General features: G+C 41.7%; 6 protein-coding genes across 6 annotated transcripts; 5 read left to right on the top strand and 1 right to left on the bottom strand.

The window, feature by feature from the left end:
* Positions 1–1198: 1198 nt before the first annotated feature.
* Positions 1199–5326, top strand: LOC104808818 (formin-like protein 1). Its single transcript, XM_010534630.1, has 4 exons — positions 1199–3493; positions 3573–3772; positions 3983–4227; positions 4317–5326. Exons 1-4 carry the CDS (start codon positions 1473–1475, stop codon positions 5109–5111), a joined length of 3261 nt encoding a protein of 1086 aa, XP_010532932.1. The 5' UTR covers positions 1199–1472; the 3' UTR covers positions 5112–5326.
* Positions 5327–5376: 50 nt separating this feature from the next.
* Positions 5377–7364, top strand: LOC104808817 (rhodanese-like domain-containing protein 4A, chloroplastic). Its single transcript, XM_010534629.2, has 4 exons — positions 5377–6028; positions 6188–6290; positions 6473–6707; positions 6941–7364. Exons 1-3 carry the CDS (start codon positions 5430–5432, stop codon positions 6698–6700), a joined length of 930 nt encoding a protein of 309 aa, XP_010532931.1. The 5' UTR covers positions 5377–5429; the 3' UTR covers positions 6701–6707; positions 6941–7364.
* Positions 7365–7873: 509 nt separating this feature from the next.
* On the top strand, positions 7874–8848 carry LOC104808816 (photosystem I reaction center subunit XI, chloroplastic). Its single transcript, XM_010534628.2, has 2 exons — positions 7874–8100; positions 8220–8848. Exons 1-2 carry the CDS (start codon positions 7933–7935, stop codon positions 8709–8711), a joined length of 660 nt encoding a protein of 219 aa, XP_010532930.1. The 5' UTR covers positions 7874–7932; the 3' UTR covers positions 8712–8848.
* Positions 8849–9367: 519 nt separating this feature from the next.
* Positions 9368–12044, top strand: LOC104808813 (haloalkane dehalogenase). Its single transcript, XM_010534626.2, has 13 exons — positions 9368–9721; positions 9798–9852; positions 9956–10011; positions 10101–10201; positions 10312–10381; positions 10468–10537; positions 10617–10673; positions 10774–10841; positions 10927–11007; positions 11129–11206; positions 11294–11449; positions 11561–11713; positions 11825–12044. The coding sequence occupies exons 1-13, from the start codon at positions 9563–9565 to the stop codon at positions 11906–11908; spliced, it is 1188 nt and encodes a 395-aa protein (XP_010532928.1). The 5' UTR covers positions 9368–9562; the 3' UTR covers positions 11909–12044.
* LOC104808814 (poly(A)-specific ribonuclease PARN-like) lies at positions 11969–15301 on the bottom strand. The gene is made up of 8 exons (XM_010534627.2): positions 14933–15301; positions 14713–14843; positions 14166–14354; positions 13961–14073; positions 13740–13856; positions 13516–13630; positions 13209–13421; positions 11969–13030 (listed from the first exon to the last, which is right to left on the bottom strand). Exons 1-8 carry the CDS (start codon positions 15256–15258, stop codon positions 12381–12383), a joined length of 1854 nt encoding a protein of 617 aa, XP_010532929.1. The 5' UTR covers positions 15259–15301; the 3' UTR covers positions 11969–12380.
* A 2055-nt stretch (positions 15302–17356) lies between these two features.
* On the top strand, positions 17357–19569 carry LOC104808812 (probable sodium/metabolite cotransporter BASS3, chloroplastic). The gene is made up of 5 exons (XM_010534625.2): positions 17357–17778; positions 18039–18134; positions 18219–18525; positions 18616–18863; positions 18998–19569. The coding sequence occupies exons 1-5, from the start codon at positions 17357–17359 to the stop codon at positions 19242–19244; spliced, it is 1320 nt and encodes a 439-aa protein (XP_010532927.1). The 3' UTR covers positions 19245–19569.
* Positions 19570–21955: the final 2386 nt, after the last annotated feature.

Raw genomic sequence — 21955 nt, 5'->3', positions numbered from 1 at the left:
ATTTTCATCCCAAAAAAATGATAGCGACGAATCTTAGACTCGCACTGGTCCCTATCTATACTTAAATGTGTCTTGTGTATAAATTTCTCCATCACTATTTTTGAAAAAAAAAATATTATTGATAAATTAAAATTTTGCAACAAAACAATGAAAATAAAAATATTCGTAAGAAAAAAAAAAGATTGGGAGGTGTACTTTCTTCGGTCAGATTTATTTAATTGAAATGGCAAAGTAAATATCGAATTTTGTGAGTGTCGGTGGCTAAATGTTCATATAGCACGTGACCAATTATATTCTACTCCACTCCTCAAATTTTATAATTACATTCCTTTATGACATCATTTTTACCGATATTTACACGATTTGTCAAATGATATTTAAACTTATGTATCTTAAATAAATAAAATTAACAGAATAATATCTAGATATATTTTATTTGAGAGTTATTTTATTATATTTTTAAATCTAAATAAAAATACAACAAATAGTTTTTAAAAATCAATATTTAAAAAATTCAAAACAAAACTAAAAAATAAATATAAAAATGGCATTGATAAAATTTTAAAACAAAAAATCGTATCCAAAAATAGAAAGAAATTCAAAATATTTACCTGTAGTTAGGATTCAGATTTATTCATTTTTTTGTGGTAGTTTTGTGTTGGTGTATTGATTTTTTTTTTATGAAAACAATAATGTGTTATTAAATGCAAATTATATATAGTTTTCCACATAAAAACATGGACCAACCGTTTATATTGACTTTCTTCACATTGAAAACAAATTACTGTCGGTAAATTAAAATGGTTTCCCATTGCACTCACCAACCTCTAACCATAACCTTTACTTATTTATACTTAAAAATTATTAAAGTGAAAAAACATTTTAATTCGCTAATAATGACTGTTTAAATAATCAATGCGAGCCCAAAAAACAGATAATAATGACTATTTAAATCAAATCGATTAATCTACAAATCTAGAATAAAAATATTTTTATTTTGTCGGTTATTTATATGAACAAAAGAACATGTATTAATGGGTATTTTTCCCAAGGAAGAAAAAACAATGTGCGTGCGCACTACGAGAGAACTCGAACTGAGTAATACGCAACTGTACACGTAGCAATATATTATTGGTCATGGTCATATGGTGGGCCCTACTACGTAAGAGAATAATAACCCACTTTCTCTCTCTACTACTTTACGCGCTCACACTCTCTCACTATCACTCGCTTAGATTAAAAAAAAATCTGAATCGAAAAAAAAAAGTCGGAGAGAGTGAAGATCGACAATCACCAGCAGAATCTTAGCTGGATCCACCATCCTTCAAAAGTTTTCTCGCCTTTTCTCGGCGGATTTTCCTGGGAAAATAGGAATCAGATCGTTTTTAGACGAAAAAGGAAACCTTAATCAGATATCTGATTGGAGTGTGGGACGTGAATCAAAGGGAAGAAGAAGAAGACGAACTCACACAATGCTCAGTTCCTTCTTCTTCTTCTTCTTCTTCTTGAACTTCTTCTCTTTCTCTCCTTCGGTGCTCGCCGGCGGCTTCCGCCGCGTCCTCCCCCAGCCCTTCTTCCCCGTCGACTCTCCTCCGCCGTCTCCGTCTCCGTCTCCTCCTCCGCCGGTTCCGAAGCTCCCGTTTTCTTCCACCACATCTCCGTCGAACCCTAATGACTCACCGTTCTTCCCGTCGTACCCTTCACCTCCTCCACCACCGTCTCCGGCGTCTTTTGCTTCCTTCCCAGCCAATATCTCCTCTCTCATCCTCCCTCACCCGTCTAAATCTCCGCCTAGTTCTCGGAAGCTCCTGATCGCTGCCATCTCCGCCGTGATTTCCGCCGCCGCCGTTGCCGTGGTTCTCGCGCTACTCTACTGGAGAAGGAGAGATCAGAATCGTAGCTACGCCGACGATAGCAAGACACACACCTCCGACAGTAGCCGCCGAGTGTACCCTCCGCCGCCGCCGCCTGCGCAGCGACGCAATGCGGAGGCTAGAAGTAGTAAGCTTCGAGCAGCGTCGACGAGCACTAGCTCCGAGTTCCTTTACCTGGGAACTTTGGCGAATTCTCGAGCAGTGGAAGATCAATCAACAGGCAGTAATCGGAGCAATGCTGGGTCGGTCTCGAGGAAGCTGGAATCCCCAGATCTTCAGCCCCTTCCTCCGCTCGTGAAACGGAGTTTCCGGCTGAATCCGGAGGTTGGTTCAATCGGAGAAGAGGAAGAGGAAGAGTTCTATTCTCCAAGAGGATCAGCGAGCGGTCGCGAGACTTTGAGCCGGATCGGATCCGAGTCCCGGAGCGCGTTCGCGGCGGTTCCTAAACAAAACCCTAGGTCGAGCTCGTCGTCAAGCTCAGGTTCACCGGCGAGATCGACTTTTATCAGCATCTCTCCACCGATGAGTCCGCGCCACAGGCGATCGGAATCGAAGCCTCCAGAAGCCGCCGTGCCTGAGCCGGTTCAGAATTCTCCGGGGAGCTTTGATTCGTCTCCGGCGAGGATCTTGCAGGTTCCGGATTTTCGATTTGTGAGGTCGCCGTCTCTGTCTCTGGCTTCCTTGTCGCCGGAGCTTGGTCCAGTGAAGAAATCCGATGAAGCTTTGGCTCAAATCGCGAGATCTCCGACAGTTTCTTCGGCAACAACTTCACCAGACAGATCACTGGACAAGAACAACGATGAATCTCCCAGAGCTTTCCACGACTCCGACCGAAGTTCTCGATCTCCGACGATGTCCTCTGCCTCTACATCGCCGGAGAGACAGCCAAATGAAACACCGGACGCTTTCGTGCGATCTCCCTCGCATTCCTCTGCTTCTACGTCACCGAGTAGAAACTTCCAGAAATCTCCGGAGCCATCGCCGGGTTTTGTGAACAATCTCCGACAAGGTTTGAAATCTCAGTTACTTTCCCCCGCTGCTACTTCGCCGGAACTAGGTTTCATGAAAAGTTCAGAAGCATTGCGTTCTCCTTTACTGTCTTCTCCTTCCTCTGTATGTTCTTCACCGGAAAGAGTTGCTCCAAAATCACCAGCCGGATTTCCCAACCGGAATCTGCAGTCTCCGTCGTCATCATCACTGCCGTCTTCTCCGGAGAGAGATTTTAGCCATAGTGTAGATGCATCTCCGAGGATCTCGAACATTTCAACTCAAACCCTACAGTCTCTACCGCCAAAACCGCCGGCAATTGAAGCTCCACGAGCGCCGCCGCCGCCACCACCTCCGCCATTGCCATCATGGGCACGACGGAATCCGCCCACTCTCCCGGAGCAGCCGATCTCCCGTCCGCCGCTCCTTACACCTCCTTCACGGCCTTTTGTGATCCAAAACCAAAACGTATCAATCGCTTCTTCAAGTGTTCTTCCTCCAGAGAGTTCCAGTGCAAGTGAACCCATGGAGGAAACTTCTAAACCGAAGCTAAAGGCTTTACATTGGGATAAAGTGAGAGCAAGTTCTGATCGTGAGATGGTCTGGGATCATCTTCGATCAAGTTCTTTCAAGTGAGCTCTTAGAACTTGATTATGTTTGTCTGTCTTACTGTTTTCCTTCATTTTCAAGACATGAGGTTGTCGATTGCAGATTGAACGAGGAGATGATCGAGACACTGTTTGTGGCAAAGACACCAGATCCGAAACCAAATCAGATAACCCCAAGAACTGTTCTTCCTTCCCCGAACCAAGAGAACCGAGTTCTGGACCCCAAGAAGGCTCAGAACATTGCAATCCTTCTCCGGGCACTTAACGTCACAATAGAAGAAGTTTGTGAAGCTCTTGTTGAAGGTAAATTATTGCTGTTACATTCATGGGTTTCGTCTTTCTTGTTTGATCCTCCTGAATGTGAATATCTGCAAATTCTCCACTTGGGTGGAGTAGTTTGAGGTTTGATCGATGATGAATTTCCTAAAGCTTCCACCTTTACGAGGCCATAGTCATTTTGGCTAATATTGGTAGAATTTTGATGATGTAATCTCATGGTTGGATCATCTGCAGGCTCTGCTGACACGATTGGAACTGAGCTTCTCGAGAGTTTGCTGAGGATGGCACCGACAAAAGAGGAAGAACGCAAGTTAAAGGAGTATAAGGACGATTCACCTATCAAGCTTGGCCATGCCGAGAAATTTCTCAAGGCAGTACTAGATGTGCCTTTTGCCTTCAAAAGGGTCGAGGCAATGCTTTACATAGCTAACTTTGATTCCGAGGTTGAATACCTGAAAAGATCCTTCGAGACTCTTGAGGTATATATATACATCAGAGTTTCTTCTATCTGCTCTGTATTTGTATCAGGTCATGGTGTCTTATTGCATGTTTCGATTTTTTTTCATAGGCTGCTTGTGAGGAACTCAGAAACAGCAGGATGTTCTTCAAGCTTCTAGAAGCAGTCCTCATGACTGGAAACAGAATGAACGTTGGGACAAACCGGGGTGACGCCCATGCATTCAAGCTCGACACTCTCCTCAAGCTGGTAGATGTCAAAGGCGCAGACGGGAAAACAACACTTTTGCATTTCGTCGTACAGGAGATAATCCGATCAGAAGGAACACGTCGATCAGGCACTAGCCAAACCGATGACAGTAAATGCAGGAAGCTCGGCCTACAAGTAGTCTCTGGTCTCAGTTCAGAGCTCGGTAATGTCAAGAAAGCCGCTGCAATGGACTCGGAAGTACTGAGCGGGGATGTCTCCAAGCTCTCTCAAGGCATAGCCAAGATCAACGAGGCAATCCACATGATGGGCTCAGACGAAACCAGTCGGAGATTTTCAGAATCGATGAACACATTCCTGAAAAGGGCAGAGGAGGAGATCATAAGGGTACAAGCTCAAGAAAGTGTGGCGCTTTCTTTGGTGAAAGAGATCACAGAGTACTTCCATGGGAACTCGGCGAAAGAAGAGGCACACCCATTCAGAATATTCATGGTGGTAAGAGATTTCTTGGGAATTCTGGACAGAGTATGCAAAGAAGTGGGAATGATAAATGAGCGGACCATGGTTAGTTCTGCTCATAAGTTCCCTGTTCCAGTTAATCCGATGTTGCCACAGCCGCTTCCTGGTCTCTGTGGACGAAGACCTCCTACTTCTTCTTCTTCTTCTTCTTCAGACAACGAGCAGAACTCATCTCCTTAGATTGATTTTTCCTTCGGGCAGTTGGATCAGATTGTTTGTTGTATGTCCTGTCTGTGCAAAAGTGGTTTGTACAAAGTTTCCAGTGATGGGTTTTTTTTGTCAAAGTAGATCGATATAAATAGAGAAAGAGAGACTTGAGATAAGGGTCGTTGAAAGTTTTCGACATTTGTTGGATTTGTGTAAAAATAATATAGAAAGTACATTGAAATTTGTTTTATTTTATCTCAAAATGAAATTATAAATGTGTGTGTATATATATATTTCTTTTATCCTGTTTTGCTCCTCCACTCGTCGTCGCTTGCTTTCATCGTCGTCGTCATGACGTCTCTTCCGCTAAACCTCTGCAAATTTCTTCCCAAACCCAAATCTCAAGTTCCAGGTTTCGATCAAATTCACTTCTCTTCCCTCGAAATAAAGTCGAAATCTCGAAACTTTTCAACTTCGTTGCAGCTTTTAGCCAAAACCCATCTCTCTGTCGTTGTTTCTGAACTTGTCATCGCTTCCCCATGCCTCGCTTCCGAATCGGCTATGTCTGTGTCCGAGGAAGTTTCCGGGAAGATCGATTTGGAGTCGATTTTGGTTTCCATTGATGATTTCATCAACAGGTACCCGTTTTTCGTTGCTGGATGTACTTTCGTCTGGCTTGTGGTGGTACCTGTGGCAAAGTACTACTTGAGCAAGTTCAAGCCCATCTCCGCCATGAACGCATTTCGAAAGCTCAAGAAGCTACCCAGTTCACAGCTTCTGGATATCAGAGACGAGAAGGCACTGGCGTCGTTATCGTCTCCGAATCTGAAGCTTCTGGGTAAGAGCACAGTTCAGGTTCCGTACAGTGAAGAAGACGAGTTAGGGTTCTTGGAGAAGGTGAAGAGAAGCTTCTCCGATCCGGAAAACACTGTCGTCTGTGTTCTTGACAAGTAAGGATAACAAAAAGCTTCAACCTTTAACTCAGCACTGATCAAATCTGTTGCTTTGATTAGATCCCCATTAGAATCTGAGCTTGAATAAGGAGATGGGTGTTCATGGAAATCTTTTTATTGGTTTATTTTGGCGTTGGTTTTTGATGTGGAAGGCAGTTTTGATGGTAACTCCTCGAAAGTGGCTGAATTGCTCGTGGAGAATGGTTTCCAGGAGGCATATTACATCAAAGGTGGAGTTAGAGGGAAAGATGGCTGGTTGGTATGATTACACTTCCCTCAGCTGCTTCTGGTTCTGTGAATTAACACTATTTATACACAGAAATATGATAAGAGTTAGCGTTTAATGGATTACGTTTCGATTTTTCGGTATTTTGAGCCTTTCAGAGTGCTGTGCATTTGCAATGCTTAGTTGCCTTTTTGTTCCATTGCTTCCTGTTCCAGGCAATTCAAGAAGAGCTTCTGCCTCCTCTTGTGCATATGTACCGAAGGAAGAAGGTGAAGCCTTCAACCAACAGTCTCAGCCAACGATCTTCAACCGAAAATGGTTCTTCGGGTTCGGGTTCTGAAAATGCGATGGCCACGCAAATGGCGGGTGATGAACAGACGACTGGTGACGGAACTGAATCAGCGAGGAGTGCCAAAACTGATTCCAGGCCTTTCTCACCCTAACCAAAGTGTATGTATGATCTTCCTCTTTCTATCAATCCATTTCTTCATACATGGAGATATTTCGACACGTCCCTGATAAAGATATACAGATTCACCAGAATCCGTGTTCTCACCTCTACCAAGAATTCATGCCCTTTTCGTTTTGTGTTCTTCCTTCTTACCAGTTTGTGCTCCATCAGTTAAGTTTATAATGGAATGTTACTGAGATTTATATCTTCCTCGGACTGCATTTGTGTGCAGTGTCATGTCAAGCCTCTTTCTTCTCTGAAGCAGCTTTTCTCTTAGGGTTTGTCTCCGGGTTAAAGATTTGTACGTTGGAGAAAGGCAATGGCCGTGATCGAAACATCATTCATCTCTTGTGGAAAGCAGTGGCATCATCCTTCCCCATCATCATCTGTTCTCTGCCTTTCAAGACAAGCACGTAAATGGTGAACTTCAGTTCCTCTGTGTTTGTCTGAACAGACTCTTGAGACCCTTTAGAAAATCAGACACTTATTCTAGCTGATAGCGTTTAAGCCGATTCTTTTTTCATTTGCGTCGGATTTCTTGTTCTGAAATCGTATATCGTTACGTGTATTCTGTTTCTTCGCATCCCCCGGTTTGAGAAAACAAGAAACTGTTTACTGCCCTTTTCGTCGGAAATCAAATCTATGAAGTTCATGTTCGTCAACATCTTCGTGAGTTAAGTGTGCTACCACAGCCATCTTTAACTACACTCATCCGTGTCATTTCAAGATCAGGCAAGAACGATACCGTCTCCATGACTGTCTATCAGAGATATTCAAGAAACCAGAAGCAAACAAGGAGAGTTCTTCATCTCGAGTCTCGGGAAAATGCTGTTTGGATGGCGAGAAAGTGAGAAAATAAGAGAGAAACAGGGCAGAGAGAGCAGGAAAACGTTTATACATGTTGGTTTTCTGTTATTTACGGCTGAGGCTAAGCCTCTATCTTATCCAGAGGCTTCAACAAGAAAAAAAAAAGAAAAAAAAGGGGGAAAATAAAGGGGATAAGATAACAACCAATGAAAATCAAAGAGACCAAACACACAATCTCTCTGACAACCACAAGTGAAGTCTATCGTCACAAGCTTAGATCCTCTGTCGTGCCAGCTCAGCATCTACAAAATCTCAAGGCTCTCACCTCTGTTTATTATCTTCTTCATCTACTTCTTCTCCTCCTCTCTTCTTCACTTCTCATTTTCGATTATTTTAATAAAAAAAAATAAACAAAAAATGGCAGCAAGTGCATCTCCAATGGCGAGTCAACTCAGGAGCAGCTTCTCCTCAGCCTTTACGGCGAGACGGCTCGCCGTCCCCAAGGGAATCTCCGGCTCTCCTTTCGGCGTTTCTCCGGCCAAAAGATCCTCTTCCTTCACCGTCAAAGCCGTTCAATCCGACAAGGTTCATCATCTTCATCATCACTGTCATGACCATGTTATTCTCTTTTGTCATTCCAAATATATACAAGTAGATCTATATAACCACAACTTTGTATAATGGCGATGACCCATTTCTTGTAGCCGACATTCCAAGTGATCCAACCGATCAACGGCGACCCATTCATCGGAAGCCTGGAAACTCCGGTGACATCGAGCCCTCTGATCGCATGGTACCTCTCCAACCTGCCGGCCTACCGAACCGCCGTCAACCCTCTCCTCCGCGGCATAGAAGTGGGTCTGGCCCATGGCTTCTTCCTGGTGGGTCCGTTCGTGAAGGCCGGTCCGCTCAGGAACACGCCGTACGCGGGAGGAGCTGGGTCGCTCGCGGCTGCAGGGCTGGTCGTGATCCTGAGCATCTGCCTCACGATCTACGGTATCGCCTCGTTCAAGGAGGGAGAGCCCTCGACGGCGCCGAGCTTGACGCTGACCGGCCGGAAGAAGAACCCCGACCAGCTCCAGACGGCGGAGGGATGGGCTAAGTTCACCGGAGGTTTCTTCTTCGGTGGAATCTCCGGTGTCACTTGGGCTTATTTCCTTTTGTATGTCCTTGACCTTCCTTACTACGTCAAGTAGATGAACCCACCGCCAAAAAAAAAAAAAAAAAAAAAAAAAAAAAAAAAAAAAAAAAAAATCAAAGTGTTCTTCTCTGTAATGTAATGTATCTGCAACTTGTCCGTTTTAGAAACGATATTTCTCCAAGTTTCAAGATTGTTAATATATATATTTCAAATCATATTTTGATCGGAAAAATCCTATAAAAACGTCATATTACTAAAAAAAACGTAATATTACGGATGTTTATTTGATAACGTAAATTTATCGAACTTTTGATTCAACTATATCTCTCTAGAGAAGTGGAGAAATCCAGATAAATATCCTTTCTAACGTTAGGATTTAAACTCGAGATAAGAACATATGTATACTTAATCGAAGTTAAACTTCGGTATCCCAAGATGGTTTTATGGCTATGATTTATGTCCCTGTAAAATTTACAAATAAATATTTATAGAAAAATTATCGAAAATTATCGTAATATAAAATGAAAGGATATTCAGTGTTGTGGTGTTATAATAATGGACAAATAAAATAATCGTTATTTCAATTAGAACTGAAGATTTTGCATCAATGGAGATTCTTAGTATTGGCATATTCAGTGGATGTGTGAACGTTTCATTTGCTCGTTCATTGTTGACGAAATACGAAGCGTGTTCTTGGCAGACAGACGGCACGCATGATGAGCGCGAAACACACGAACAAAGAATGTTTGACGTTCTCAGGATTAAAAAACGGCACGCATGGTAAATCATCAGCGTGCAGAGCTGAACCACAGAAACCAAAAAAAATATCCTATCTGTGCTCTGTAAGCAACGGTTTTAACCACCACTCTTCTTTCTTCTTCCTCTCTCTCTCTCTCTGTGCAGAGAATGGAAATGGGGGTTCAGATTAAGAACCCTAACTTCTTCCACACTCTTCCTCCTCGTCGAGTTCTTCCTCCATCATCAGCTTTCGCGCCTCCTCCTCCTGTCTCTAAATGCTCAATTGGAAAACATCTCAGATTTGTCTGCAAATCAAACAGCCAAGACGTATCTCTCCATCACCTCTCCAACCTTAAATAGTGAACACTAATATATTCAATCTTTTCTTCTTCTTCTTCTTCAGGATTATCTTATTGATGCTCCTGTCTCTGCTGGAGATGGCTTCTCTTTCGGCGGAGGTACAGAAGCATCAAGTTCTATCCACAAGAAAGAAAAATCTTCTCTTTTTCCTTTTCTTTTTCTTTTTCCGGGGCGTGAATATGAAGTTTTTTTCTTCATCAGGGAAGTATTCAGATGAGCCGAGCCCGGCTGACATATGGTTCGAGCAAGGGAAAATGGTGAATCGAAAGGGTTCCTCCATTTGCATTCTTCTGTAAGCAGATCCTTCAAATAGTTCCATGAGCGTGTCATAGTTTTGCAATTTCAGATTAAAGCTCACCGAGTTGGTGGATCCGGTGAAAAAGCCAAAGACCCGATATTCGGGCTAGCCATGGGAGCTGGTGCTCAGGCTTCTGATGATCTTTTCCGGTAACACAGCCTGCAAAAAAAAAATCATAACTTTCGGATCAGATATTACCGCCCCAGTGTCTGTAATAATGCAGTAAATGTTTTAGGCTCTATGGTTTTTCTTGACATAGATGGTTCTGCGTAGAAACCGGGAATCAAGACAGTTTTCCTGTCATACTGATCCATGGCCTCCCATCCCAGGTAAGTCTTTTACATGATTTCCCTTTCCTTCCACGCCTCCTCATTGGATAGATAACGTACAAATGCGAGAACTTCACAACAACTAGGCATTCTCTTACCGGAAAGTTCTTCCAGTACTTTCAAAGAACTACCGTGCCATTGCTTTTGATTGGCTAGGTAGCCGTCTCTTTTCCGAAAGCTTCCATGTTGACCCTATGCCAAACCAGCTTGTTTGTTGACCCATTTTTTTTTACAGGATTTGGGTTTTCGGATAAGCCTCAGCCTGGCTATGGATTTGACTATACTTTGAGCGGTACCATCTTCTAAAACTGCATTATCTCTTGTCTGAGGATCGAAACCAAGAAAGTTTCCAGATTCAGTAGAATAAGTTTACCTTCTTCCATGGCTTGTAGAGTATGTATCATCACTGGAGTCATTCATTGATGAGGTATCCACCGGTAAGGTCTCACTCGTTGTCCAGGTACCAATGCTTCTTCTCTGGTTAAATTAGCTTTGCTGTTTCCAGATCTTCCACAGCAATACATGTTCTTATGTGATCTTCTCAGGGATACTTCTCACCTGTTGTGGTAAAATACGTAAGAAACCGTCAAGAGAAGATCAAGGATCTGATACTAGTGAATCCTCCTGTAAGGACCGACGGAATTCCGCCAAAAAACTAACCACAATCTTTAACATCTGATTGGATATTTTATTCTGAAATCGTCTTGTTGCTGAGCAGTAACCCAGATGTTTTATTTGTGGTTTCAGCTCACAGCCAAACATGCCAATCTTCCATCTACATTGTCTGTATTCAGCAACTTTCTGCTTGGAGAGATTTTCTCGCAGGTAAGGTTTTACCAATGTTTCTTCTTTGTCCCTGAGAATGAATTAGTCATTGTCTAAGTGGATAATTTGGTTTTATGAAACAAATAGGACCCCCTGAGAGCTAGTGACAAACCTTTGACGAGCTGTGGTCCTTACAAGATGAAAGAAGATGACGCAATGGTTTACCGCAGACCTTATCTCATGTCTGGTTCTTCTGGCTTTGCTCTTAACGCCATTAGCAGGGCCATGAAGAGGGAGCTAAAGGTTCGTAAGCACTGCTTTCCCATCCACCAGATCAAACCTGTCAAAACAAAGAGTTTTTCAATCGATTTTGGAAGAAAGATTACATTTTTGTAATAGTATTTCACCTGACAGAGCTATGTGGAAGAGATGAAGACATCACTGATGGACAAAGATTGGAAGATCCCTGTCACCGTTTGCTGGGGACAGCGTGACAGGTGGCTGAGCTATGATGGAGTCGAAGAGTTCTGCAAGAGTTCAGGACACAAACTCGTCCAAGTCCCAATGGTACCGGCTTCTTCTCTTACCTTTATGCCATACCTGCAAATCTGAAACATATCAAAACACCCCTGCAACAATGTAACATGACAGCTAACTGAACTGGTCTTGCCTTAACAGGCTGGCCATCACGTACAAGAGGATTGCGGTGAGGAACTTGGAGGAATCATCTCAAGAGTCATAAGCAAATCTGCTACTATTTAATTTGGCTTGCTCCAAACAGCATATAGAGAAAACAAAAGAAATATGAATGTCATGAATCAATAACTTGTAAAACTCTGAGTTTTCTTTCATTCCATGTACTTCCAATCGTACATATAACTCAGTGAGATCTTCTGAAGCTGTATTCTCAAAGCTCTATAATAGGGAGTTACAATAGGAGAGAATCTCAATTTCCACCAAATATCTGTAAACTCTAAAATGCAGCAGAACAACAAAATGTAGAGCTTGTGAAGGACTTTTTCCGAATCCAGGATGATTCTGCGGTCATTTTGTTGCACGAGAACTTGACGAATGAAAGAAGCGTCGGCTGACACAATAGTGACAAAATTTGCGAAACAATTTGTTGCACAAGATCTTGAGCTGGTAGAAAATAATGGTTTCGAAGGCATATATATTGGTTTCGGTAATGGAAGAAACTTCTACTCTCAAAGAGCTGTTCGAGTGTTCAACTTATTCATAGTTCATCAAAGTTGATCATCAACTCTCTTGTCCTGTCTATCTCTGATGCCTCTGTTTCAGAATCCGCTTCAGCATCAGCAGATTCTAATGCTTTGTCCAAAGCATCTGCCAAATCGGATTCCCAGAAGCCTAATCTGCATGCTCTTTTGAAAGTATCATAACCTGTTGCTCTTAGCCCTTCCGCAACCATCTCCTTTAAGGTATCACTGAGTTGCTCTCCGTTAGTGACTGCGTTCAGAAATGTCTCTGAAAAACCCGGATTCCAGAATACGACAATTGCACAGCTTTTATCTATGAACTTAACATCAAACTCTTCAGCAAAAACAGGGTGTAACTTCTGAAGGACATTCTTCAGCACTGCGGCACTCATCTTTTTCCCTAACCCCCATAAGAACACCAAATTTTCAGACTTTACTCTCCGACTGTTCCTTGACCATATTCTGACATTTTCATCGCTTGGGTTACCACTGCATGGGTCAATGGTATTTGCATACTCATCAGAACCAAAAGCTTGGAAATTGTCACTTGATTGTATGGTAGCTGGTTCTGCTTTCAGTACCATACATAGTTTTGCAAACAACAGAGATATCATCAATGAGTTTTGCCCATGGATCTGATGGTCTTCAGCTAGTTTAACTGGAGAACCTAATAAGATAAGGCAAATAAAAAAGTTGGATGAGCCAATATATATTGACCCGAATATGATGAAAGTCCCGTCTTTAGAAATTCATGAGAAAGCTTACAAGTGTATGAGAAATGCAGACCAAGAAAAGAGAAGCGCTGCATCTGGGAATAAGAATGACATTAAAAAGTAGAGACTGACCTTGATTTGCGACTTCCACATCCACAGGTGCATAGAACCGATTCATGCAGGACATAGCTGCAGATACATTAGTTATATTTCGCAGGGGACTAATTTCTTTCATCAACTGACTGAGATCTACAATGTTGGGAAAAGCTGAGCTCAGTGAACTATTGAACTCGTCCACATTTGAAGGTAGAGGAGCTAGGAACTTGGCATGAATGAAAGTAAAATCTGCAAATGGTTGAATGAATGTTAAGATTATTGCTCAGGAAAAAGAGGAAAGTATTATTTTATGCAAACCAAGAAAATGGAATTTGAGATACACCATTAAGGGAATTCTGGGACACAACAGGTTTCCTTGAAGTAGAAATCAACTCGACCACCTCTCGAAAGCCACGAACTCGCCTATTTTGTTCACTTTCAAGATCACGAAGCTCCTTCTATACAAGACATATGGCCGAAGGAAATTTAAAAGATAAACGAGTGCTTTCATCATTCAGTGTGACACTAGACTTAAAGCTACGAAAGCATATAGTTGATACCCCTTACCTTAAAAAGTTCCTTGTCCTCCTCTGAACTCGTAAGGACAGCACGAACTGCTTGCGTTCCTCTTCCCTTTCCAGGGATTAGTAGAGGGACAATGTCATCAGAGAACTCAGCCAACATCTGTGGAGAAAATTTCGAAGCAAACCCAAGATGGTTACCTAACTCTCATCAAGACCACCAATTCCATCTTGCCACCAAATGTAAATCGGTTGTGCTAGTCTTACCTCTAGGATAAGTTGCACTTGACGCTCACTGCAGACGTCAATGGTCAAACATGGCCTTGAACCATGCTCCTCACCTCCCAAGACCAGTCTCCTTAGAGATTTCACCAAAGGCTCTAGCATTAACAAACAAATAAAGTAAGAGAAAAAAAACTAGAGAATCAAAGGAAAAATAGTGATTCGAAATGGCCAACAGTCCCAAGTGCACCATCTATCTTTGAGCTCGAATCCGTACAAGTCTGTTTCCAACTTGTGACACGTGATCTAACCCTTCCTACGAAAACTGTATCAGCTACAGTGGATGGAGAAAAAGGCTCTGTAACAGGATCTGCTAATACCGGATTCCCCGAGATGAATTTTGAAGCTGACTCTTGTGCTCTGGACAAATATGATATTCCTGTAGAGAGATCAATTAAACAAAAATAAGAAATCATGTCTTATCTAGCAGCTATGTAACAACACCACACCAGATACAGAAGCAAACAAAAAATAATACCAAGAATATCGATCTAGAGAAGCCACATCATGCAAAATCAGTAGTCACAAAGCGGTCTTCTCATGTTCAGGCATTGAACTCAATGCCCTTAACCATTAAGACAACTTCAGTAGGAAAAGAAACATATATTTGTCTCAACGGCTAAGAAAGGAACTCGCTTTGAATACTATTCTTGCTTCAAATTCAATAAATTTAATCAGAAAACCAAACGAATATCAGAAAGGAACGCCGAAACAAGGTGAGGGAGCTCGAAATTCACCTTCGTAAATGCAGGTGTTGAAATCAAACCCTTCTCTCGCCATGGCCGTCAAACGAGAAGCTTGACAAGAGAAGCTGTAAGAGGGCATCCCTAACTTCAATTCGTCCCGAGGAAACAAATGGAAGTTATACCTAAAAAACACAGACGTAAACCCAACCCTTAAAAAAAAGAACTTGGTGTAAAACTCAGATCGCGGAAGTGAGGAATTCAAATGCCGTACGGCTGAACTGTGAGTCTGGAACCGCGAATCGTGAAAGGACAGAGCGCGAACTGGAAAATCTGGTAGCGCTCGGCGGCGTACTTTGCCTTCATGTAAGCTGTCTCGGGCGTGTCCAAGGCGGAGACACGGTGCCATGCGGCGGCGTACGAACCGGTGTTCTGCAGCGAGACGGCGACGAAGTCCGACGAATCGATGCAAGTACGAACTTCATCAATGGTATCTTGGAAGTTAGATTTCTTCACCTGCTTAGCACACCATCTCCGGTGATTTAGGGTTTTGCCTCCGCCGGCGCCGGCGGGGAAGGACGAAAGAAACCGCCTCTGCATTTTACGAAGGCGGAAGGACGACGAAATCAATTCTTCGAGTGTGGGCTCTTGCTTATGTCTGAGGTTGAGGCGCAGTCCAAGCGTTTAATTAGAAAACGGCAGGCCGTTTCGTCGTGTAATGTAACACCGGCACGAATTCTGTTCGCACGAATTTCATGGTTACACTACCAAAAACATAATGCATTAAATTTTTATTAAAAAGACCATACTACCCTTAATAAATCCGTATAATTTGTTTATCTAAAAAAAATCAATCATGAGGGGGTAAAAAATTCATCGGTCAAATTTGAAAAATAACTACGTTGTTTTTGTCACTTTCTATCATGATTATAAATACTTCTTATTTTAGTCTTATACTAGTTATTTTTAATTGCAATAAAGGTCGTAAAAAATATGACAGTAAGGATATGTCGGACTTTTTTCATTGAAAAAGTGGTATAAAAATGTTTAAAAAAATACTTTTTTTAGTAGTGTACCCGTGAAATTCATATGACCTAAGTGGATCATTTTAGTAAAATACCCTAAAGGAGTTGTTTCGGTTGGTTTCTCCAAAATCTAATAATATCGAATTGAAAATTTCGATATTTTTTTAGAATTATAATATTCAAAATTCTCAAACAATATATTTTTTATAGAATCAAAATTTTCAAAACCAAACTGAACCGAATCAAACTATAAAATTTTCGAAAAACCAATTTTTTAAAAAAAAAAATCTAAATTTTTTTTAACAAAAACCGAAACCGAACCGTACCGTACCGAAATCGATTGAACCTAACCGAATAAAATACGGTACTAATTTGATATAAATTTTAAAATACCGAATCAACCATTTCCGAATCAAACTACTAAAATTTCAAACTGAATAACGAAACGTCCACCCTAAGATAATCCTAAGATAACAGTCCGTTTGAATGCATACCAAATATCAATTTGGTTGTCAAGTTTTTTCGGCCAATTTAATAATAATAATAATAATAATAATAATAATAATAATATCAAAAACAAAGATCTTCGGATTTTATAATGTTGTTTAAATTAAAAAGTTATGATAAATTGAGAAGTTATCTATTTTTTTTGGAAGTCTTTAAAGAGAGATATAATGTAATTTTGCGAAGTAGTTATTATCATTCATGTGATTTTTTTTATTAGTATGACATCCACGCTCAATTCAAAATTGCATTCAAATCATTTCCTAAATCAAAATCCAACGTATTTATGACTTTGTTTTGTAAAGTTTTAGGTTGACTAAGATTTATCTTAATCTAATATATTTATATTTATTTCTTTTGGTATTGTTTTTATTCTCCTATAAATAAATTAACTGAACAAATTCATAAGCATTCAATCTAATTTTTTTTTATCTATTTAAGAGGTTTTTTCTTTAATTTCTTTAAAAATTATTTCTGAATTTATACATGATATTAATCTCTGAATTTAAGACATATTTTGTTACAAAAACATAGATCTAGATTTCTTCCACGAATTGATTAAGGAAACATCTATATAGAGCTTAATCTTATCATTTCTTTATATATATATATATATATATATATATATGTGCAGTTTATCATGCAAACACAGACAAAAATCTCCTAACTTCCAAAACACAGGAATTAGTAACGTATTTCGGAAAACGACAGAGAATCCAATTCAATTACTGGCACTCTTGAATTCGTTTTGGAATTTTATTTTCAAGAATATCCATTTCCATCGAATATTCAATATTTTCATCATATTATGAAAAAAAATAATAACTATTATTACAAATTTACATCATTGATTGGAGCTACGATATGAACGAGAGAACTCAGACTTCAAGTAGAACTCGACACAAAAAAAAAGAACTCTGTCGCGAAACAAATCGCAGTCGTACACGTGTCAACAATCTCAGCCGTTGATTTCACATTACCTATCTCTTAACAATCATCCTTTATTTATAAATTCAAATTTAATCACTTTTTTAATTATCACTTCCTCTTTCGTTTCCCACCTCACCCTCTTCGTGTTCTTCTTCTTCTTCCCTCCGTCGCCGGAGTTCACGCCGGCTGTTCCGCTTCCTCCGCTGTAGTCTCCGTCGGAAACTTAGCTCTGAGAATAAATGGCTTTGATAGCGTCTCTGTCTCTGCCACCGCCGACTTTACCCAAACCCGCGCTTTCCAGTTCCCGTCTTGCCGCCAAATCCCGGAGCTTCCATTGTCCGTCTTCGTATCCATCTTCTTCTTCTTCTTCTTTTTCGTCTTCTTCCGTTTCTATCTGCACTTCTCCGTTCAGTAGCTGCTTGGATTTCCGGCGACGGCGGAGAATCAGCGGATCGAAATTCGCGGTGGCGAGCTCGGCGACGCCGTTTATTGGGAGGGTCGGGTTGCATTGGAGAGAAGGCAACGTCTCGTTGCTTTCGTTCGGTGGAGACGCCGGTGCTCCGGCGAGGTCGGATCCGTCTCAGGTTTTGTCCGCGTTGCTTCCTTTCGTCGTCGCCGCCACCGCCATCGCCGCTCTCTCCTACCCTGCTACTTTCACTTGGTTCGTCATCTCTCTCTCTCTAAGTTTGATTCTAACCCTAGAAAAAATTGAATTGTTGATTTAACTGCAGGTGTAAATAAATGCATATACATATACGTCTATATATATGTATATATCTATGTATGCGCATGTCGATTTAACGAGAAAGTTTTGAGCTTTGCTTGGTTTCTCTTCTTTACAGCTTCCTTGCTCTGTTTTCAAGTCAGATACTGTATAAAGCAACGAGATTCATGCGTGATTTCAGATGACATTTTTTTCAGGGTATCTAAAGAATTGTATGCTCCTGCTCTTGGAGGGATTATGTTATCCATCGGAATCCAGCTTTCGATCCACGATTTCGCTCTCGCCTTGAAAAGGTGAACCACCTTTTTTCTTCTCAGATCTTGATCAGCACTGTCGTTTTTTAACCCTTGAATATCTGTTTCATCATCTGCTTCCAGATCGGTTCCTCTCTCTGTCGGGTTTGTTGCTCAATACTTCCTCAAACCGCTTCTCGGGGTTTTAGTTGCAAATGCCTTCGGGATGTCTCGGACATTCTACGCGGGCTTTGTGCTCATGTCTTGTGTCGCGGGAGCTCAGTTGTCTAGCTACGCGAGTTTCCTTGGCAAGGGAGACGTGGCCTTGAGCATTCTTCTCACCAGCTGTTCTACCATTGCCTCTGTCTTGTTCACTCCTCTTCTGAGCGGCCTCTTGATCGGATCTGTCGTTCCCGTCGATGCAATCGCCATGTCCAAATCCATTCTACAGGTATCAATAACATTTAGCAGGGATTCGTTATTCGGTCTGAGATTGAAGTCTGTGTTCGGTCTGAGATTGAAGTCTGTTTTCTTACTGCAGGTTGTGCTTGTTCCAGTCAGTCTTGGCCTCGTGCTAAACACATACGCCAAGCCCGTGGTCGCTTGGCTACGACCTGTGATGCCATTCGTGGCTATGGTATGCACTTCATTGTGCATCGGTAGCCCACTTGCGATAAACCAAAGTCGGATTCTTTCTGCAGAAGGGCTGAGACTGATTCTCCCGGTGTTGGTATTTCACGCTGTGGCATTCGTTTCGGGATACTGGGTCACAAAGATTCCTGCCTTAAGGTAGCATAACATCAGTCTCGTTCTTACACATTCAATAAACACCGATGAATGAAGATCCAAAGGCAGAGCAGGACGACTTCTCATGTAGAAAAATCTGTTTTTTCTAACGTTTTGCTGAATATATTCATGGACAGGCAAGAGGAAGAAGTTAGCCGGACGATATCCCTGTGCACGGGAATGCAGAGCTCGACACTAGCCGGGCTGCTAGCAACTCAGTTCCTCGGGAGCAGCCAAGCCGTCCCTCCGGCTTGCTCTGTGGTCGCCATGGCCATAATGGGTCTATGCCTCGCTTCCTTCTGGGGAAACGGCGTCCGAATCAGAGACCTCCCTTCTCTACTCACACCACATGATCAAAGCAATGGCTCTACGGCCAAGTCATGAACTATATATACCAACATCCAAGAGCCAGAGTATTCAGAGTCTCTTGCTGTTCCCGATCCGAAAATTTTGAAACCGAGAGGAGCTAAGCCCGAGCCATCGTCGGGAAAGCTGATATGTCCAGAGGGAGGCATTGAAGAAGCAAGAAGAGATTAGAGAAAATGGTACAGAAATAACATATAGACATGGTCTGCTCTCCAAGGACATTGTACATTATGCCATCGTTATATACAAAGCACTGCAAGAGGGAGAGATTGCACAAAAACCCAATTTGTATCTCATTGCCATCAATTCATATGGCAATAAAAGTTTCAACCTTTTTTTCCAAGTGGGAACCAAACTTTCATTATTACCATAAAAACTAGGATATGGGACCGAAAGAAAAGCGGTTTCTTTTAGCAACCCACTAAAGTGACACCTAAGAAGAGCTGGCAGTTTACGTTTGTGTACTTTTAAATGCTAAGAAATGAATGAAAAAGGATACTTTGAAAATCCAATCCAGTCTTTGAGCACTCTAATCCCAAGAGGTTATTAGGTTACCTTTTCCGAGCTTAAATTACAGCAATCATAGGTTGTAAGAAGAAAAATCCCAACCAAATTACCAAAACATCTATCGAACCTCTATCTCTCAGACCCATAACAGATTGGTATCAGAGCCTGTCATTATGGGCGATTCTATCCAAAACCAACTCAATAAACTTTTTCACTTAATCGTCTCTGAGCAGAAGAAGGCAAACCAATCGCTAAATGAGAAAGTCGATCAACTACATGCCAAATTGGAGGCAATGTCTCTTGAATTGGAATCTGCCAAGAAAGGAATTTCTTCTTCATCACCGGAAAGCCATCAAAGAACAAACAAGGATAAAGGAATTGTTGGTGCGTCACGGTCTGAGAAGTCCGGAGGAAATTTGGTTGTACCAAAATTTACCAAACTGGATTTCCCTCGCTTCAATGGGCTAGAAGACCCTTTGCCGTGGTTAAACCGTTGTGAGCATTTTTTCAGACATCAATCAATGGCAGACGAAGAAAAGGTGAGCTTAGCTTCTTATCATTTAGAAGGAATAGCTCAACTATGGTACATGCAGATGTTGGATGATGTATCAGATACGACTTGGAAGAATTTTCGCATCAATGCAATCTTCGGTTTGGTCCCCCTATCCGCAGCAACAAACTAGGGGAATTGGCGAAACTCAGGCAACTGAGTTCCGTAGAAGATAAACAAAACAAGTTTGAAGTTTTGGTATCTTGGCCTGGCAACCCAATTTCAGAAGGTACAACTTTATACCAGTGGCTACATGAAGCAATAACAGTTGAAGTGGAGCTTCATCAACCCCGGGATTTGGTTACTGCAATGAGTATGTCGAGGCTTTATGAGCGTAAGTTGTTTTCACAACCTGCAAGTTTCGACGATACCCGAAAACCTACTACGGTTATGGAGATTCGCCAAAACCGTTCGATTAAAAAACTGAGTAGAGAGAAGATGGAAGAACGGAGAAAAAATGGTCTTTGCTTTAATTGTGATCAAGTTTTTGTTCGCAGACGTCAATGCAAAAAGCTTTTCTGGATCGATATCGCAGATGAGATCCAACTTCAGCTAAGAATGAGGATGTACCATATCCAGATTTTTCATTGAATGCTATTACCGAAATCCGAACCCTCAATGATGCGTCATGGACAGATGCTTCGCACTTTTGTACCAAGTATCCGGAGCCCGCTTGAGGACAAGCGTATTTTGTTAATGTTAGCAACCCACTAAAGTGACACCTAAGAAATGAGGTGGCAAGAAGTTTCTTTTATGTTTTTCTTTCCACTTCGTATTCTGTTCCTTTGTAGTCGGAGGACTTGGATAGTTTATTTCCTTAAATCCAATTCAGTCTTTGAGCACTCTAGTCTCTAGTCTCAAGAGGTTATTAGGTTTCCTCTTCTGAGCCTAAATTACAGCAATCATAGGTCGTAAGAAGAAAAATCCCGACCAAATCCATCCAAACACCTATCGAATCTCTATCCCTCAGACCCATAAGATCCATAACCCGGGACCGTAACAGTTTCCATGACCATTTCATATGATGCAGATTACATATCTTCAATTCCAAGAGGTTTTTTCAGTTCTTTCTGTAACCATTACCCAATTTATGACCTACCAGAAACCATAGCCCACTGAATTTATAAAACCATAATGAATTCACAGCCATTTCCAAGTTCTAATTGTATAAATCAGAACCAAATTCATGCAGGGCCAAATGGCCAATGCCATATGCATTTCAGCTATCATCTCATCTGCAAAAAAGCAATCTTTAACAATCGAAAATTTCCAGTTTTGATACATAATTACTCTATGGCACAGAAGCAAAGTATAACAAAAGATCAAAACCTGGTATGATCTATAAGCTTACATTGCTCAAACCCAGAAGAATCAATCTTTAATACCCTCTGCTGTTGTTGAGAATCGAACCTAGAGTTCCCAAAACAGCGAAAGCGATCAAAGGGCTCACGTCGAGGGTGTCGAAAACAGGAGGGATTATGTTCCTGAAGAGATTCAGGTAAGGGTCACAAAGGTCTCTAATGGCGGACAATGGCTGACGATCCCATGGAATGTTAGGGAACCAACTGAGCAGAACCCTAACCATCAAAACGCCGCTGTATATGTCGAGCCACTTCGACAGCCCGGCTGCGACCACCGTGAGCGGCGTGTTTAGGTAGCCGCTCGGCCGGCG

Source organism: Tarenaya hassleriana, unplaced genomic scaffold (genome assembly GCF_000463585.1).
Source record: "Tarenaya hassleriana unplaced genomic scaffold, ASM46358v1 Cleome15, whole genome shotgun sequence".
NCBI classification, from domain to species: Eukaryota; Viridiplantae; Streptophyta; class Magnoliopsida; order Brassicales; family Cleomaceae; genus Tarenaya; species Tarenaya hassleriana.
The sequence above is the reverse complement of the archived record's forward strand: the minus strand, read 5'-3'. Positions and strand labels throughout refer to the sequence as shown.

Coding starts and splice junctions, on each gene's coding strand:
- LOC104808818 (XM_010534630.1), top strand. CDS start 1,473: ATGCTCAGTTCCTTCTTCTTCTTCTTCTTCTTCTTGAACTTCTTCTCT. Junction 3,494..3,572: donor CTTCGATCAAGTTCTTTCAA/GTGAGCTCTTAG, acceptor TGTCGATTGCAG/ATTGAACGAGGAGATGATCG. Junction 4,228..4,316: donor GATCCTTCGAGACTCTTGAG/GTATATATATAC, acceptor TTTTTTTCATAG/GCTGCTTGTGAGGAACTCAG.
- LOC104808817 (XM_010534629.2), top strand. CDS start 5,430: ATGACGTCTCTTCCGCTAAACCTCTGCAAATTTCTTCCCAAACCCAAA. Junction 6,029..6,187: donor GTCGTCTGTGTTCTTGACAA/GTAAGGATAACA, acceptor TGTGGAAGGCAG/TTTTGATGGTAACTCCTCGA. Junction 6,291..6,472: donor GAGGGAAAGATGGCTGGTTG/GTATGATTACAC, acceptor TTCCTGTTCCAG/GCAATTCAAGAAGAGCTTCT.
- LOC104808816 (XM_010534628.2), top strand. CDS start 7,933: ATGGCAGCAAGTGCATCTCCAATGGCGAGTCAACTCAGGAGCAGCTTC. Junction 8,101..8,219: donor AAGCCGTTCAATCCGACAAG/GTTCATCATCTT, acceptor CATTTCTTGTAG/CCGACATTCCAAGTGATCCA.
- LOC104808813 (XM_010534626.2), top strand. CDS start 9,563: ATGGAAATGGGGGTTCAGATTAAGAACCCTAACTTCTTCCACACTCTT. Junction 11,207..11,293: donor TTGGAGAGATTTTCTCGCAG/GTAAGGTTTTAC, acceptor TGAAACAAATAG/GACCCCCTGAGAGCTAGTGA. Junction 11,714..11,824: donor AACTCGTCCAAGTCCCAATG/GTACCGGCTTCT, acceptor TTGCCTTAACAG/GCTGGCCATCACGTACAAGA.
- LOC104808814 (XM_010534627.2), bottom strand. CDS start 15,258: ATGCAGAGGCGGTTTCTTTCGTCCTTCCCCGCCGGCGCCGGCGGAGGC. Junction 14,844..14,932: donor TCCAGACTCACAGTTCAGCC/GTACGGCATTTG, acceptor TGTGTTTTTTAG/GTATAACTTCCATTTGTTTC. Junction 13,031..13,208: donor TGTGGAAGTCGCAAATCAAG/GTCAGTCTCTAC, acceptor TTATCTTATTAG/GTTCTCCAGTTAAACTAGCT.
- LOC104808812 (XM_010534625.2), top strand. CDS start 17,357: ATGGCTTTGATAGCGTCTCTGTCTCTGCCACCGCCGACTTTACCCAAA. Junction 18,135..18,218: donor TTCGCTCTCGCCTTGAAAAG/GTGAACCACCTT, acceptor ATCTGCTTCCAG/ATCGGTTCCTCTCTCTGTCG. Junction 18,526..18,615: donor TGTCCAAATCCATTCTACAG/GTATCAATAACA, acceptor TTCTTACTGCAG/GTTGTGCTTGTTCCAGTCAG.